Source organism: Fusarium oxysporum, chromosome XI (assembly GCF_013085055.1).
Source record: "Fusarium oxysporum Fo47 chromosome XI, complete sequence".
Taxonomy (NCBI): Eukaryota; Fungi; Ascomycota; class Sordariomycetes; order Hypocreales; family Nectriaceae; genus Fusarium; species Fusarium oxysporum.
The window spans coordinates 2151104-2165661 of NC_072850.1; the positions used below are offsets into that span (position 1 = coordinate 2151104).

Sequence of the window (14558 nt, forward strand, 5' to 3'; positions counted from 1 at the left end):
CGAGGATTTGTTATCAGGAACCACCACAAATCCGCTACTACCTGCTAAAAGATGCCTCTAAATTAACCTTAACCCCATCGAGCTGCGCTCCTCGTCCATGTGATGCACCATCTCTGGCTGCAATGCAACCATGAACCTGAAGATGACGTTTTGGTCGCTCTCCCACTACACGGCTACTCAAGAAGCTGAAACCGGGTAGATTATCCCTAATCGAGTCACTGTGGGCCGGAAGCACAGGACAAGTCCGAAGTCCGAACCCCAAAGGAGATGATCAGATCGACCATCAGTCTCGGTATTCTTCCAATGACCGAAAGGTGTTATAAAAATGAAGCTCCGGTTCACAGTTTGCAGTTCATCACCAGTCACTAAATCACATCAATTTGCCATGTCTGCAATAGTTAACACGGATATTCTGATCGTGGGTGCAGGCCCTTCTGGCGCTGCCCTCGCATCCTTTTTAGGACAGAATGGTAAGTCTTGTATCTTCTCATGATGGACTGTCCAGTAAGCTAATGGGCAAATTATAGGACTGAGTGGACTTGTCATTTCAAAAGACTCGCATACGGCCTATACACCTCGAGCTCATGGGTTCAACCCTTTTGCTTCAGGTAAGATTTAGTATAGGTACAAGCATGAGCAGTTGCTGACGCGTACGAAGAATGTCTACGAGACATTAATCTGGAGGATGAGGTGCTTCGGCTCGCAATTCGAGAGCCTTTCATCCTTTCGTCGCGCTTCGCACAGAGCCTAATTGGAGAAGAATACGGACGACTCTCTGCATGGGAGGAGAACCCTACGTCTTTAGTAAGTCAATGAATCCATGTACTGTTACTCGCTGATAGGAAACTTGATAGTGGAGACGAAAAGAGACAACGCCCTGCGAGTATGTGGATTTTACACAGAGACACTTGGAACCTCTTCTTCTCCGTTTTGCATCACACAACGGTTTTAATGTTCGATTTTCAACTGAGATCCTCAATGTCGAATCCATCTCAAGCCAGAAGACCGAGCCTGCTTATATCTGCACAGTTTATGACCATATCACGAAGCAAGAATTTAAGATCCGCACAAAATATCTCTTTGGAGCTGATGGGGCAAGAAGCCCGATAGCACGCCAATTCGACTTTCAGTTCCTGACTGAAAGTCCAGGTCCAAAAGCATGCAACGTCTTGTTTCGCGCAGACCTTGGCAGGTACTTGACAGAAGGGCGCCGTTGTGGAATGCATTGGATTATACAACCCGACCGTGCCCTCTTCCCTGGAGTGGTTGCTCATCTGCGCGCTGTTCGGCCTTGGAATGAGTGGGTTATGGTAGCGTTTGGTCCCCAAGGCAGCAACCCCTTTGAGGGCATGACCGCTCAGAGCCACGAGCTTGTAGACTTGATCCGACATCTTGTGGGAGACGACTCACTTGATGTAGAGATCTTGAAGCTTGACGCTTGGACTGTGCGCGAGTCGGTCGCGGAATCGTACTCGAAAGACAATCAGACCTTGTTTCTACTAGGTGATGCGGCACATAGACATCCCCCAACTTTTGGACTCGGTAGCAACACGTGCATCCAGGACGCCTATAATCTTGCGTGGAAGGTGGCCTACGTGTCAAAGGGTTTGGCTGGTCCAGGGCTGTTGTCCTCATACAGTCAAGAGAGACAGCCAGTCGGTGCTGACCTTGTCCGAGAGAGTAACAACCAGATACGGAAGAATGCGGAGCTCTTCCGCGTATTTGGAATGATGGCCCCGTCTGCCGAGGGCATGAATCAAGTGAATCAACTATCGCACGCGACGCCAGAGGGCTCGACGCGACGGGCTGATCTCCACGGCGCCTTGGAAGAAAAGAAACAAGAGTTTGAGAGCCTTGGGTTGGCCTACAATCAATGGTATGTATCCAAGGCCGTGTACCTGGATGATGAGCCTAGCCCAAGACCAGTGGTGCAAGGTGACCCAGTCGTGGAGGTCCAGATCAGCACCTATCCTGGTAGCAGATTGCCCCACGCGTGGATTGATAAACCAAACCGCCTGGGTATGGTATCGACTCACGACCTGGCTGGAAATGGTTCTTTCTGTTTACTGGTGGGTGTGGATGGTGGCGATTGGAGAACGGCAGCTGAGGCCGTCGGGGCAGCTAACGACATCCCCATCAGAGTGTTTAGCATTGGCCCAGGTCAGGAATACATCGACATATATAGAAGTTGGCATGAGAAGAGAGGGGTTAGTGACAGCGGGTGTGTTCTGGTTCGACCAGATCGTTTTGTTGCATGGAGGTCTTTTGGAAAACCTGCGGACTGTGAGCAGAAATTAGGAGAGGTTCTGAGGAGTGTTTTGTACCGAGACAAGTTGTAACTACAAGTCCGTGGATGAAGTAGGTCTGCCAATCCATTCTTCTGGTACTAGTCCGCGTTCATATCTGCATCTATGCCTGTACATCTTTTAATCACTGGTTTTTGTCTTCTCGCACTGCAGTAGCCAAAGCCGTCATCACTTTCGGAGTTTCAAGTCGCTTATGTCTTACTTTGACCCAGTACCTGCTACGATGGTCCAACAGCAGTCAGAAAGTCAAAATCGGCGCCTCTCTCCGCCTGCAACACTGAACGCATGAATAAACCACGGTACCCCCTAGCCGTCTTCCTAGCCACCCACGCCGGCTGTTCGTCTGTCCCTGCAGTAGACTTACTGCTCTCAAACTGAGTCATCCTTCGTTCAACCCGCCGTTTAATCTCCTCAGCTGATATGTCAACCTGAAGGAGACATCGACTTGCGTCGCAAGTAATAATATCACCATCCTCTATAATTCCAAGTACCGAATCTGGGTCTGCAGCCTCTGGAGAGACATGGAGGATAATCGAGCCACCTGCTGTGCCGCTCATCCTCCCGTCCGATATCCGAAGCATATCCAACACGCCCTTCTCTGCTAGCTTCCGAGGAATCGGGATCATACCCGCCTCAGGCATTGCAGGGTTTCCAACAGGACCAATATTTTGAAGAACTAGAACGCTATGCTTGTGGACTTCAAGTTTGGGATCATCAAGTCTTCTGGCCATATCAGCCGCCCCGCTGAATACCACAGCGGGTCCAGAGTGTTGAAGGAGGTGTCGCCACTTTGACGCGCTTGCCTTCATGACGGCGCCGCCTGGAGCCAAGTTCCCTCGCAGGACAACTAACGAGGCACATGGATACAGGGGATCACTGAAGGGGTGGAGAACGCTTAATGATCTTGGAACTTCGATGTAAGACGCTTTATCGAGGTTGTCACCGAGGGTTCGACCCGTGACTGTCTGAGCATTCAGGTGCAAAAGGGGTCGAAGTTCACGAAGCAAAGAAAGCATCCCCCCGGAATTGTGGAAGTCGGTCATGTAGTTATCGCCACTGGGCTTCAGATCAACTAGGAGCGGTGTTTTCCGTCCAATCTCATTGATGGTATCCAGATTGATGCTTTCAACGAGGCTGCTGTCCCAGTGCCGGCCGATGATGGCCATTAGATGAACAACGGCATTTGTAGAACCACCGATGGCTTGTAAAACGGTGATGGCGTTCAGAAAGGATTCCCGTGTCAGCATCGACTGGGGCCGGATTTGCGATTTGAAGGCCGCCACGGCGAGAGCGCCAGTTTCTTCGGCGATGCGTAGTCGCGCTGAGGATACTGCTGGGGCAGTGGCACCGTTGAATGGCATGAGACCTAGCGCGACTAGGATGCACGCCATTGTACTTGCAGTCCCCATCACACCGCAAGTTCCAGCCTGCTCATCTCGTCACTGGGAGTTCTTTCACAAGGTGGAAGTGCTTTGCTTACTGTCGGGGCCAATTCGTTGTTTATAGCTGCAATGTCCTCGATATCAATTGTCCCAGCTCGGTAGCTAGCCCAGTTGTTGCGGCAGTCAGTGCAAGCGCCTATCCGTACCCCCTTGTGGCTTCCAGGCATCATTGGCCCTGTCACGAGGTGAAGGATCGGCTTGTTGGCCGATAGCCCGCCCATCAATTGCGCCGGTGTGGTTTTGTCACAACCTGTTGCTCGGTTAGCCTATCTATACCAACCGCTTCGCCAAGATACGTTCCAACAAAGGAGTGAAAGCAGACATACCTCCTATCAAGATAACAGCATCGCATGGCTGTGCTTTGATCATTTCTTCGGTATCCATACTCATCAGGTTCCTCAAGTACATGCTAGTAGGTGAAGAAAATGATTCATGGATACTAATAGTTGGGAAATCAATTGCTAACCCCCCATTCAATTGCACGCCACGTTTAACAGCATCAATTAATTGTGGGATATTGGCATGACAGGGGTTGAAACTCGAGTAGGTGTTGACAATACCGATAATTGGACGTGACAGCGCATCTTCACTATACCCCAGGGCCTTGATAAAAACCTTACGGAGGAAAAGAGAAAAATGGGCGTCTCCATACGAGGTCAGACTCTGTCGTAGGCCATTGGCGTCGGGCGGAATTGGTGTCGCAAGGTCGTAGTCAGGATTGACGTGAGATGATTGCTTTTTCGTGTCATTATCAGACTTGTCGGGCTGGATCAAAAAAGACATTTCTGACATGTTTGTTCTTGTAAGCTAATTGATTCATTCATCATAGTTGATGAGATTGTTGATTCTTTATATTTGATACTGTGGACAGCTCAGTGAAGTCTTTCTACCCCTTTGGAGTAGCCTTCTCGGATCGTCGGGGGCTGACCCACCTCTTGCCGACCGCTCCCCACTCCGAGCATTTCCGAACAAGCAGTCTCAGCTCGGAGATGTCCCAAACCTTTTCTTTTCGATCAACGCTAGATTGGCCTCGGCTGACCTGCCATCACCTTGCGGAACACGCCATTCACAAAAGCATCTCATGCTAAAAGAACCTAGTTCGGCGTCGTAAGAGATTCCCTCTCTTTCTTCTTCTTTCTGCCATAGCGAAGCCATTTTACCAACTTGAGCAAGTATACCTGAGTCAGAGTCAAGAAAGAGCCCAACACACAATGAATCTTGTCAAGCCCGACCATCATCAGCTCGCTAGCTATCCCGACTTGAAGGGCAAAGTGGTATTCTGTAAGTCCCAAAACCACATGAATCAATTGCTTTGGGCATGACGCAGCACTGACGCTCGCTGTACAACAGTGACTGGTGTTGGACAGACTGGAAGTTTGGATGAGCCAATGTGGGGTAATGGCGCCGCTACAGCTCTCCTTCTAGCCCTCCAGGGAGCTCGCGTATTTGGCTGCGACATCAACTACCAAGCGGCCATTCATACCAAAGACCGCGTGGCCGCCGAAGGGGGAGAAATCACTGTGACCGAGGCCGATGTTACAGTTGCCCAAGACGTGAAAAAGGCAGTTGACGAATGCGTCGCCACGTATGGGCGTATCGATATTCTTATCAAGTAAGTACAGCTCTCTTCCCAAGAACCCCGTGTTTGTACTCAACGCCAATTTTCTCTCGTGTGGCCGAATCACTGGCTTACGTAACAAATTTCACAATTGTAGCAACGTTGGGCGTTCCGAACCAGGAGGGCCGGCTGAGCTGTCTGAAGAGGTTTGGGATGCTCAGACCGACATCAACCTCAAATCCGTATACTTGACCTGCCACCACGTATTACCCCTCATGGAGAAACAAGGCTCTGGCTCTGTTGTCAACATCTCCTCAATCGCTGGTCTGCGTTATATCGGCAAACCGCAGGTTGCATACTCAGCCACCAAAGCAGCCGTGATCCAGTTTACCAAAGCAACTGCTGTCATTTACGCAAAGAAGAATATCCGTCTGAATGCCGTGGTGCCTGGTCTCATGTATACACCTCTGGTTAAAGTCCTGGCGGAAAAGTATGCGGGTGGCGACCTTGAGGGGTTCGTGGCTAAAAGACATGACGCCGTTCCGATGGGTGAGCAGGGTACCTCTCTTGACATTGCAATGGCTGTCACTTTTCTTGCTTCGCAGCAGAGCAGATACATTACAGGACAGAAGATTGTGGTGGATGGTGGTATCACGTCGTCAACAGGCTAAAGACTTGAAGTAGAGCGAAGAGTTTAGATGATGTTTTATTTTCTTGAGCATGATATGTAGTTCGAGGCATAAATTGAGTCTCAACCCCATTGCAGATCAGGATTCCAAGTATCGTCAAACACAATGTCCATAATGGTATTAAAGTCTTGACCAAGACCAAAGGGACCATCTCCGCGTATATTATTCTGGTGATTCCTGATGTCAGAACGAATTACGATGGTACCATCACCCACAAGGAGCTTTCAGTTTAGACTTACCTGACCCTGGGCGAATTGCATCAAGTCAATATTTGCCTCTGTAGCCCCCAATGCCTCCCATTGTACTGTGTTCTCCGTCGCTTGACCTTCAGTGACTGAGGGGACCAGCATCATCTGCGGGCTTAAGTGTTGCTCACTACTAGCGAACGAAGCCGATCCAACGACAGAAGAGTTCGGTGTCTTGATACTCTGGGCAATCTGCGTTCGTCGCCGCGATTCCTGTATCAACCATGTCAGCTCTCGAGCACGACAGATGCAAGAAAGAATCGTAGCACCTACGTCGAGAAGCTTTTGGGCGCTGATATTGCTGCTGCTTTCTAACCTACGGTGAAACTCCATGGCGTCTTCAACAGCCTTCTCGGCTATGTACAGCTGCTGCTGGTCTTGGCAAATGGTCATGTAGACGATGAGAATAGATATGGCACAAAACAGAAAGTGGGAAGTGATCTGACAGAGACCTCTTGTCAGACATGGCAGGACCATAAACTTGGTGGAGGTTTGGCTCACCCAAAATGTCCCATTGTATCTCGACTCTGCCACGCCAAAGTCAGCTGCCAGTTTGATCATGGCAAGAGCATTGTCGGCACATCTTCTTGCCCGGTCTGATGGGGGCTCTACTGGAGACTCATTGGGCTCCTGTCGACGGAACTCTTGAAGAAGATACCCCCGATAGATAAGCATATTGGCAAAGAAATAGGCCGACTGGACGGTACGTTTTTGCCTCTTCAGTATCCACGGAACATCATAGTATCCTTCCTCGTCGTGCGAGGGCCGGTCAGGGTGGAAGAATCTGGGCGCGTTCTGGAGCCACTGTTGGAGCTCTTCTTCCAGGTCTGAGACCACCCTATCGACGGATGATTGCGGACGGTCGGAGGCAGGATAGAGCTGGGATGCAGCTCTTCCAATTATTCGTACTAGGCTGAGAAGGAACCATGTCAGTGGACGATGAGAAGAGCAGGGTAGAAAGAATAGAAAGCAAGCAGAAAGTGAAAAGCTTACCTATAGTGGAGCGTAGTGCCCATCAACAACTTTTTCTCACGAGCGTCAACCTGTGAGGAGATGCTATCGTCGATTTCGGGCGATAGAACCACAGTAATATCACCTTCATGTATTGCCATGGGCCGTCCCAGAATCACAGCCAAGTATCTAGATGGATCCAATTTAGCAATCTCCTATAGTGAGCGTAATTTGGCTTACCTGTCAATCATGAACATGGCCCAGAATAAACGTCTTCTATAATATAACTGAAGCGGCCCGATGGTCTCGGTGTGGTGCTCTTTCTGGATGTCGATCATCTGGCCCAATCTAACGGCCCATCCGAGAGACATCCACGCAGAGTTGAATCGACCTAAGACAAGCTCGCATTGGCACTGGACCGCACATGGTTAGCAGAAGATTCGGGAAGCAGTGACACTCTAGAGCAGTAAAAATCACCTTCAAGACTTGTGCCTGCAGTAACGCAATCGTTGGGGGGTATACATGTTGGACTCTCTCGAGCCTCGACTCGGCAGCGCGTAGGAATGGTAATCTTGTTCCAGTCAGCTTGATTGAAGTTGATGTCTCAGCCCCATCTTTCGTACGCTTTTGCTCTCCATGGCGCTACCGGCTCGTTTCTCCAGGACGCCGTCCAAACGCATCTGCCTCAAAAGTCAGAATAACCCAGCCAGTACCCTGAGTATTCAACTCACCCAGTCCCGATGACAAGCAGAATAATAGCAGAGCTTTCATCATCTCGTGACAAGCTCTCACTATTCTCGTACAGACCATCTAGCAGTTCAAAGGTCTGGTCACGCGGTAGGAAGCGACAAGTCGCATTCCCGTGCTCGAAATATGCCTCGAGGTAGCTTGTCGCGATGCTTTTGTCGGGTAGTGCTAGTGTATGGATATAGTTCGAGGCTCGCATCGATCGATCGCATTCGTCGTGTCGTTTGAAGAGATTTCTGGGTAACCCTTGACCTATCTGTGTCAAGTGCCTCGAGACTCTCCGCAGGAAGGCATCGACGCTGGCATCGCCTAATTTGACGCATCAGCGAACCACGTTTCTTCAACTAAGCCATGTGGAAAGAGATGCAAGGATTTACCGGGGCAATCTTCGACACCCTCGTCGCTGTCTGTGTTGACTTGTTCGACCGCGCTGGTGGTTGGTTCCGGGCCTTGCAAGCATGCAGAATTCCCCTCTCGGAGATGCTCGGATGGGATCGGAGGCTCAGATCTGTGCTGGGGTCGAGTCTGTCTTGTGTGAGAGAGAAATTGCATAATTAGTTACAGAGCTGACTCTACTTACAGCCAACCCTGCTTGAACGCGGTTATAGGATGATAGGTATGAACAGGCTGAATAACACGTGTTAGGGTTGGGACGAGATGAAAGAATGTGCCAATATCAGACATACTGATGTGAGAATGTTTGCAGCGGAAGCAAGGCTGCCGTCCATCACACTTGACCTTACGTCGCTTGCAAAGATCGCATGCTCTGCGTTGATCGTCATTAGAATGCTTACATTACTGGCCCGGAGCGTCGGTCGATACATGCCTCGTAACATTTTTCCGATGAACCCCCTCAGTTGTTAGCGACGCCATGGTCCTATCCCTCCAGTCGGGGGCAGACCTCGGAGATGGTTGATGTAGTTATCAAATCAGGCGGAATCCCTTTGACTATTGACTAGGCCTTCCCCGACTGACTCAATAACAGCTCATCGATTATCAGCGACGACGCGTGTGATTACAGAATACCAGCCTTATAGAGGCTTCGTTATCTCGACACCCTGTTTTATGCATAACTTATGGAGCAGACTGACTGGCTGGAGATGCATGCCTAGTGAGGATATGCTGTAACCCCGCATCCAATCCTCACCAGGGAAAAGCCGCATCCTTGCCACTGGTTTCGGAAATGCTGGTCCACTCTTTCGGAGTTGCTCGGACCTTCAGCCCCGGCCCATCTCCGACCACCCGCCTTCAGACAATCGGTCTGGGCGATAAGCAAGGAGGGTCAGTCTACCCCATGGGGAACCAGGCTTGCGATTCATTGAAATTTGCGGAGGTTACTATTCACAACGCTAACCCAACCATCATCATGGACGGTTATAAACTGTATCGACATCCCGCCCTTTGTTCTGTATCTCAAGCAGCATCTGTCTTGGCCGTTTCTTGGTTCATCCTCACGATAATCGCCCTTGATCAAACAAAGACATCATGCAAAAGCAATCACTCCCCCTGCCCATTGAGGGCAAAGAAATGGATGAAGCCGTCCATACCGAGACGGTCACTGAACTGTCTGAAGGGGATCGAGCGTTTCTCGCGAGCTTCACCGACATGCAGAAGAAAAAGGTCATGTGGAAGGTAACTTTATCAACTCACGCTGGCAGAAACTCCAGCCTTGTATCGGGAAGAAAGCTGACTCGATGGTCTACAGCTCGACATCAGACTCGTGCCCATGCTCGCGTTCCTCTACCTCATCGCATACCTTGACCGAGCCAATATTGGTACGCCAGGACCAGGCTCGAGACACTCTTGTCATTGCTAACAACGCCTGTCAAGGTAACGCCAAGATCGAAGGTCTCATGGAAGATCTTAACCTGAATGGCACTCAATACAACATTGCGCTTTCCGTCTTCTTCGTCCCGTATATCTTGTTGGGTAAGATGGCCAAACCGATACTTTTGTGACTCCACGCTGATCCAGCTACTATACTTTTAGAAATGCCTAGCAACACACTCTTGCTCAGGTTCAAGCACCCTTCGTACTACATCGGCACCATTGTCACTCTGTGGGGTATCGTCATGACCCTCACGGGCCTTGTCAAGAATTTTGGAGGTCTTGTGGCATGTCGTATTTTGCTGGGTGTTTTTGAGTAAGATATCCCCACCTGGTTGCTTGTCCCATAATGCTAACAAACCTTGCCCTTAGATCCGGCTTCTTCCCTGGCGCCGTCTTTACCATTTCTCGCTGGTATCTGCCACACGAAAACCAAGTTCGGATCGCACTCTTCTACTCTGCAAGCGCCCTTGCCGGCGCTTTTTCAGGTCTCCTTGCGTTTGCTATCGCCAAGCTCGACGGTGTAGCCGGCATCGAAGGGTGGAGATGGATATTCATCCTCGAAGGCATTGCTTCAGTCATTGCAGGTGTTTTGACCTTCTTCCTCCTGATCGACACCCCGGAGCTTTCGGGATGGCTCACCCCCGACGAAAAGAAATATCTTACCCTTCGACAGTTTGCTGTCCAGGGAAACAGTATGCGGGTGCGAGCAGCTGAGGAGTCGCGCAAGTGGGAGATTGCCAAGTCAGTCCTCGTCGATTGGCAACTCTATCTTCAGGCGCTGGTCTATTGGTCGAATACCGTCCCGAATTACGGCATGAAATTTACCATGCCTCAGATCATCAAAAACATGGGTTACACCAGCAGCAACGCGCAGCTGCTAACTGTCCCACCTTATGTCATCGGTGCCATCTCGGCTTTTGTCTCGGGAATCCTCTCAGATCGCTTCAAATGGCGAATGCCCTTTATCGTCACAGCCCAGACGCTAGTGCTCATCTCATTTGCAGTCTTGTTCGCGAAGGCTGATGCCATCTCTGATAACATACCAGTTTGCTACTTTGCAATTATACTTGCGAATATTGGCTTCTATCCAATCAACCCAGGTGGCAATGCTTGGACTCTGAACAATCTTGCTGGGCCGACCAAGAGGGCACAGGGTATTGCGTACATGATTTGTCTCGGCAACATTGGTGGCATTATCGGCAGCTATATCTACATCGAGGATGAAAAGCCTACCTATCCCACTGGTTTTGGATCCTCCCTTGGCTTCGCAGGCCTTGGTGTACTTGCCTGTATCCTCTTGGAGTTCTTCTATTGGAAGATCAACCGTAGCCGAGCGGCTCTGGATGAAGATCAAATTCACCAACATTACTCGGATGAAGAATTGGAGAAGATGGGGGACCGCTCTCCTCTCTTCCGTTACACACTCTAGGGGGCTTTCGGAACATGTGATATAGGAAAATAGATGACGGTCTTATATTTCTTGGTGGACAACTACTATAACTAATCCTTCCTAGAAATTTCTCAGCCTCGTAATTAAATATCGAGCTTTGAGCCAATCTCTTAAGAGTTCTATCCCATCTTGAAATACCCTGTAACGGCATTTTTTTCTCACTCGTCCGAGACATCGCGCTTCGGTATTAGCCCGGACTTTTAGTTGTCCGCCAAAGCGGGGCCTTTGAACCAATGATCACCTCCCCTCTTTCTCAAGCAGTTAAGCTCCTTCCATCCTCGACAGTAGGTATCCCAGCCAGATCGGCCTAAAGATCGGATCGGAGGCTGTTTGCGGCCGATATGTGGTGTACTTTCAGGGAAGTTTTACTTCTATATAAGCTCAAAAGTTGCACTTTATGTGTCTACACCAAACACCAAGAACTTCAGCCTGCAAGCATGGACTCTCAACTCGAAGGCGGTTTTCTGAGATTAGAAACAACTGGACTTTTTCTGCTGTTTCTCTGTACTCTATACTTGCTCTATCATGTGAGTACGGTTTCACTTCCTCCATCTTTAGTTCTAACAATCCATAGGTAACATGTACTATATTCTTTAATCCACTTTCTCGTCTACCAGGTAGGCCATCCGCATCCTAACCATTGCAGGCTACGATAACACTTTTATACAGGTCCCTGGATATCCTGCTGGACAGACGCTATTCTGAAATACCACTGGCTAAAAGGCACAAAAGCGCAATACGTCCACCGCCTACATCAGCGATACGGTCCGTTTCAATAACCTCCAACAGTTTACCGCTAACTCGTCACGGGCCCTGTGGTGCGAGTAGGCCCTCACGAGGTTGACATTTCCGATATAACAGCCGTCAAGGAGATCCATCGCATCAAATATGGCTACAGAAAAGCGCCATTTTACCAGAATCTTGTTCCCAATACAAACAACCTCTTCAATACCCTTGATGTAGAGTTCCACCGTCACCATCGACGTCTGCTGTCCTCGCCCCTCTCTGAATCATCGCTCAAGTCTGTGGAGCCAACAGTCGATGATTATGTCAAGACAGCAATTGCTAGTATGAAGCGTGAAATGGATGAACGCGGAACAGCGGATGTAGCCAAGTTCTGGCTGTTTATGGCCACGGATATAATCGTGGAACTGAGCTTTGGGGAGTCATTCGGCATACTGAAACATGGCAAAGTGGGTGGCAAGTTTACGAGTCTCTTGTCTTTGCTAACTCATATGGCCAGAAGAACCAGTATATCAAAGACCTAGAAGGTCTAGCAGCCAAAGGTTCAATTCGATCGACATTCCCAACTCTCATAACAATTGCGACCAAGCTCCCACTTCCTATCTTCAAAGAAACTGCCGCTGCAGCGCAACGGATCAGAGACTACTCCGCCGAGGCTGTCGCACGCTACAAAAGAGATTTCGCAAACAATCCCGCAGCCGCTAAGCCCACGTTGTTCGGAAAGCTGTTTGAAGCTGGTGAAGCGGGTCTATCAGATGATGAGATTCGGGCTGAGGCGCAGGCTTATATTGTCGCTGGTTCTGATACTACTGCAACGACACTAACCTACCTCGTATACTCCGTCTGCTGTCGTGGCGATGCCCGGCAGAAGCTGGTCAAAGAGCTCATGGAGCTGCCCGACGACTTTGGCCACAGTGACTTGCGCGAGCTTCGTTTGGCTACCGTGAGATTCTTCCGCGCTTTTCCCAATGCCTGTGTTTCATCAATCGAAGGAATGTCGCAAGATGATATGGAGCTGCGTGCGTATTTTCTTTTGACACCGAAAGGAGGAAGATGTCTGATCCAGCTGGATTTAAAAAATTGGCCGACTGTTTCTTCTTTGTGTAGCCTGACGATGCGAGGATGAAGGCCTCAGTGGCGTGGTGGAAGAACTGAGGCGAGTGGTAGCTGGGTAAGGCAACAGAGAGGCGGGCTTTCAGGAGTGAGGAGGTAGTATTGGTATAGCTTTGCTGCCTGTAGATACCAGCTTGCATAAGAGTTTAGTTATTGGTAGAAAAAAACAAAGCACCCCGAAGAGCCTTTCTACCTTATTTTTACGGTGAAAGAGAATCAGTTGGCCAGAAGTACAGGGTATTTCCCATGATTCGATAGGAGATACTTTAGCTGCCACTGAGGTAGTATGGATAAGCAGGTACCTGTTCAACAATTAAAACAAGAGTCCGTGCGCTCCCCAGAATTCATCCATCGCGTCTCTTTTTTCGCGTCGGCTGGCGAAACATTGAAGAAAATAATACTGCGGCGTCCTTCAAGCATGTCGGTTGCTAGTTATAAGTAGTTCTTATTATCTTTGTTATTTGTTTAGTAATCATTAAAGTCCGAGCTATTGCCTTACGCTTATTCTGCTGCCAAACTTGCAGACGGGAACGTCATTCGTTTATCTGACGGGAACTTCCGTCTGCAAAACATCCCAGCCGATAATGCAATAAATATTGCTTGAGCCTCCAGAAGATGTTAACCGCAACTGGATCCTTGGTCCAGCAAATTTTGCAGCTCTCAAAATTGAATCAAGTCTCTACGAGGACTTATGCTGTCGCTGCAGTTCATTTGAGAAAACAAAGACAAAACTATGCCGAATTATCAAAGGAGAGCACGTGCAGCAGTGTCCATCGACTTCAGCTCTTTGGTCAGATCCGTTCATCTTATCAATTGACAGCCTAGCTTCCCCCTTACCTTCGCAACCTTGACCCCATCCACAGCACCAACACCCAATTTATTTTTAGCCTCCTCAAGTCCCCTCCTCTTCCTCCTTTCAACCGTCAAAAAGCAATACCTCGCGACCGCCGAAGCCACAGAACTAAAACGTTTCAGGTCCCGCCTCTCCCACATTACGCACTGACACGACCGTCAGCTTTAGTTGGTTATTTAGCGATTGGCCAAAGCATCTCGCAATCTAGGCCAATCCGTCAAATGATGTTCAGCCTGACTCGCGGGCCACGAAGCGCTAGCTCATTTGGGAGGCGATGCAGGGGTATGTAGTATTGACAAGTCATGGAAATTGTGAAGGTCGAGAAAGAAGAAAGGATAGATCCACTGGGGATTGTTTCTTCTCCACAAGCGCTGAAGGGAGCTAAAACAGTCCCGAGGGCATCGCGTCTAGACATCTTGAGTAGGAGAAGCTAGAGGGTAATTTCTAAGAGGGAAGGGAACCAAGCTGTCGTGAAATCGCCAATGCCATTGTCCTGAGACGACCAAGTCCATTCCATAACTAGACAAAAGCAAACCCATCTTCTGCCATCATTGTCAAAAGTCAACCCTTAATATCGTTTCTGCCCCGCAAGCATGTGACCAATGCTCTTGATACGAGTGTGCCAAGGGC

General features: G+C 49.4%; 6 protein-coding genes across 6 annotated transcripts; 4 read left to right on the forward strand and 2 right to left on the reverse strand.

Annotated features, from left to right (window-relative positions):
- Nucleotides 1–385: 385 nt before the first annotated feature.
- On the forward strand, nt 386–2339 carry FOBCDRAFT_245418 (FAD binding domain-containing protein; the record flags this gene model as incomplete). The annotated part of the gene is made up of 4 exons (XM_059610682.1): nt 386–470; nt 528–608; nt 641–804; nt 855–2339. The coding sequence occupies 4 exons, from the start codon at nt 386–388 to the stop codon at nt 2337–2339; spliced, it is 1815 nt and encodes a 604-aa protein (XP_059466264.1).
- Nucleotides 2340–2524: 185 nt separating this feature from the next.
- FOBCDRAFT_254226 (dehydratase) lies at nt 2525–4710 on the reverse strand (the record flags this gene model as incomplete). Its single annotated transcript, XM_054707609.2, has 4 exons — nt 2525–3733; nt 3787–3998; nt 4075–4483; nt 4681–4710. 4 exons carry the CDS (start codon nt 4708–4710, stop codon nt 2525–2527), a joined length of 1860 nt encoding a protein of 619 aa, XP_054563584.2.
- Nucleotides 4711–4766: 56 nt separating this feature from the next.
- Nucleotides 4767–6111, forward strand: FOBCDRAFT_233833 (putative short-chain dehydrogenases/reductase). The gene is made up of 3 exons (XM_059609945.1): nt 4767–5029; nt 5099–5360; nt 5464–6111. Exons 1-3 carry the CDS (start codon nt 4960–4962, stop codon nt 5975–5977), a joined length of 846 nt encoding a protein of 281 aa, XP_059466265.1. The 5' UTR covers nt 4767–4959; the 3' UTR covers nt 5978–6111.
- On the reverse strand, nt 6058–8622 carry FOBCDRAFT_324496 (uncharacterized protein; the record flags this gene model as incomplete). Its single annotated transcript, XM_059612115.1, has 11 exons — nt 6058–6162; nt 6235–6453; nt 6514–6681; nt 6742–7153; nt 7234–7380; nt 7432–7604; nt 7669–7762; nt 7815–7871; nt 7923–8247; nt 8316–8446; nt 8519–8622. 11 exons carry the CDS (start codon nt 8620–8622, stop codon nt 6058–6060), a joined length of 1935 nt encoding a protein of 644 aa, XP_059466266.1.
- Nucleotides 8623–9465: 843 nt separating this feature from the next.
- On the forward strand, nt 9466–11197 carry FOBCDRAFT_192557 (major facilitator superfamily domain-containing protein; the record flags this gene model as incomplete). Its single annotated transcript, XM_054707612.2, has 5 exons — nt 9466–9570; nt 9644–9713; nt 9769–9867; nt 9928–10081; nt 10138–11197. The coding sequence occupies 5 exons, from the start codon at nt 9466–9468 to the stop codon at nt 11195–11197; spliced, it is 1488 nt and encodes a 495-aa protein (XP_054563587.2).
- A 458-nt stretch (nt 11198–11655) lies between these two features.
- On the forward strand, nt 11656–13088 carry FOBCDRAFT_208728 (cytochrome P450; the record flags this gene model as incomplete). The annotated part of the gene is made up of 5 exons (XM_054707613.1): nt 11656–11745; nt 11793–11835; nt 11888–11983; nt 12047–12411; nt 12462–13088. The coding sequence occupies 5 exons, from the start codon at nt 11656–11658 to the stop codon at nt 13086–13088; spliced, it is 1221 nt and encodes a 406-aa protein (XP_054563588.1).
- Between the last annotated feature and the right edge of the window lie 1470 nt (nt 13089–14558).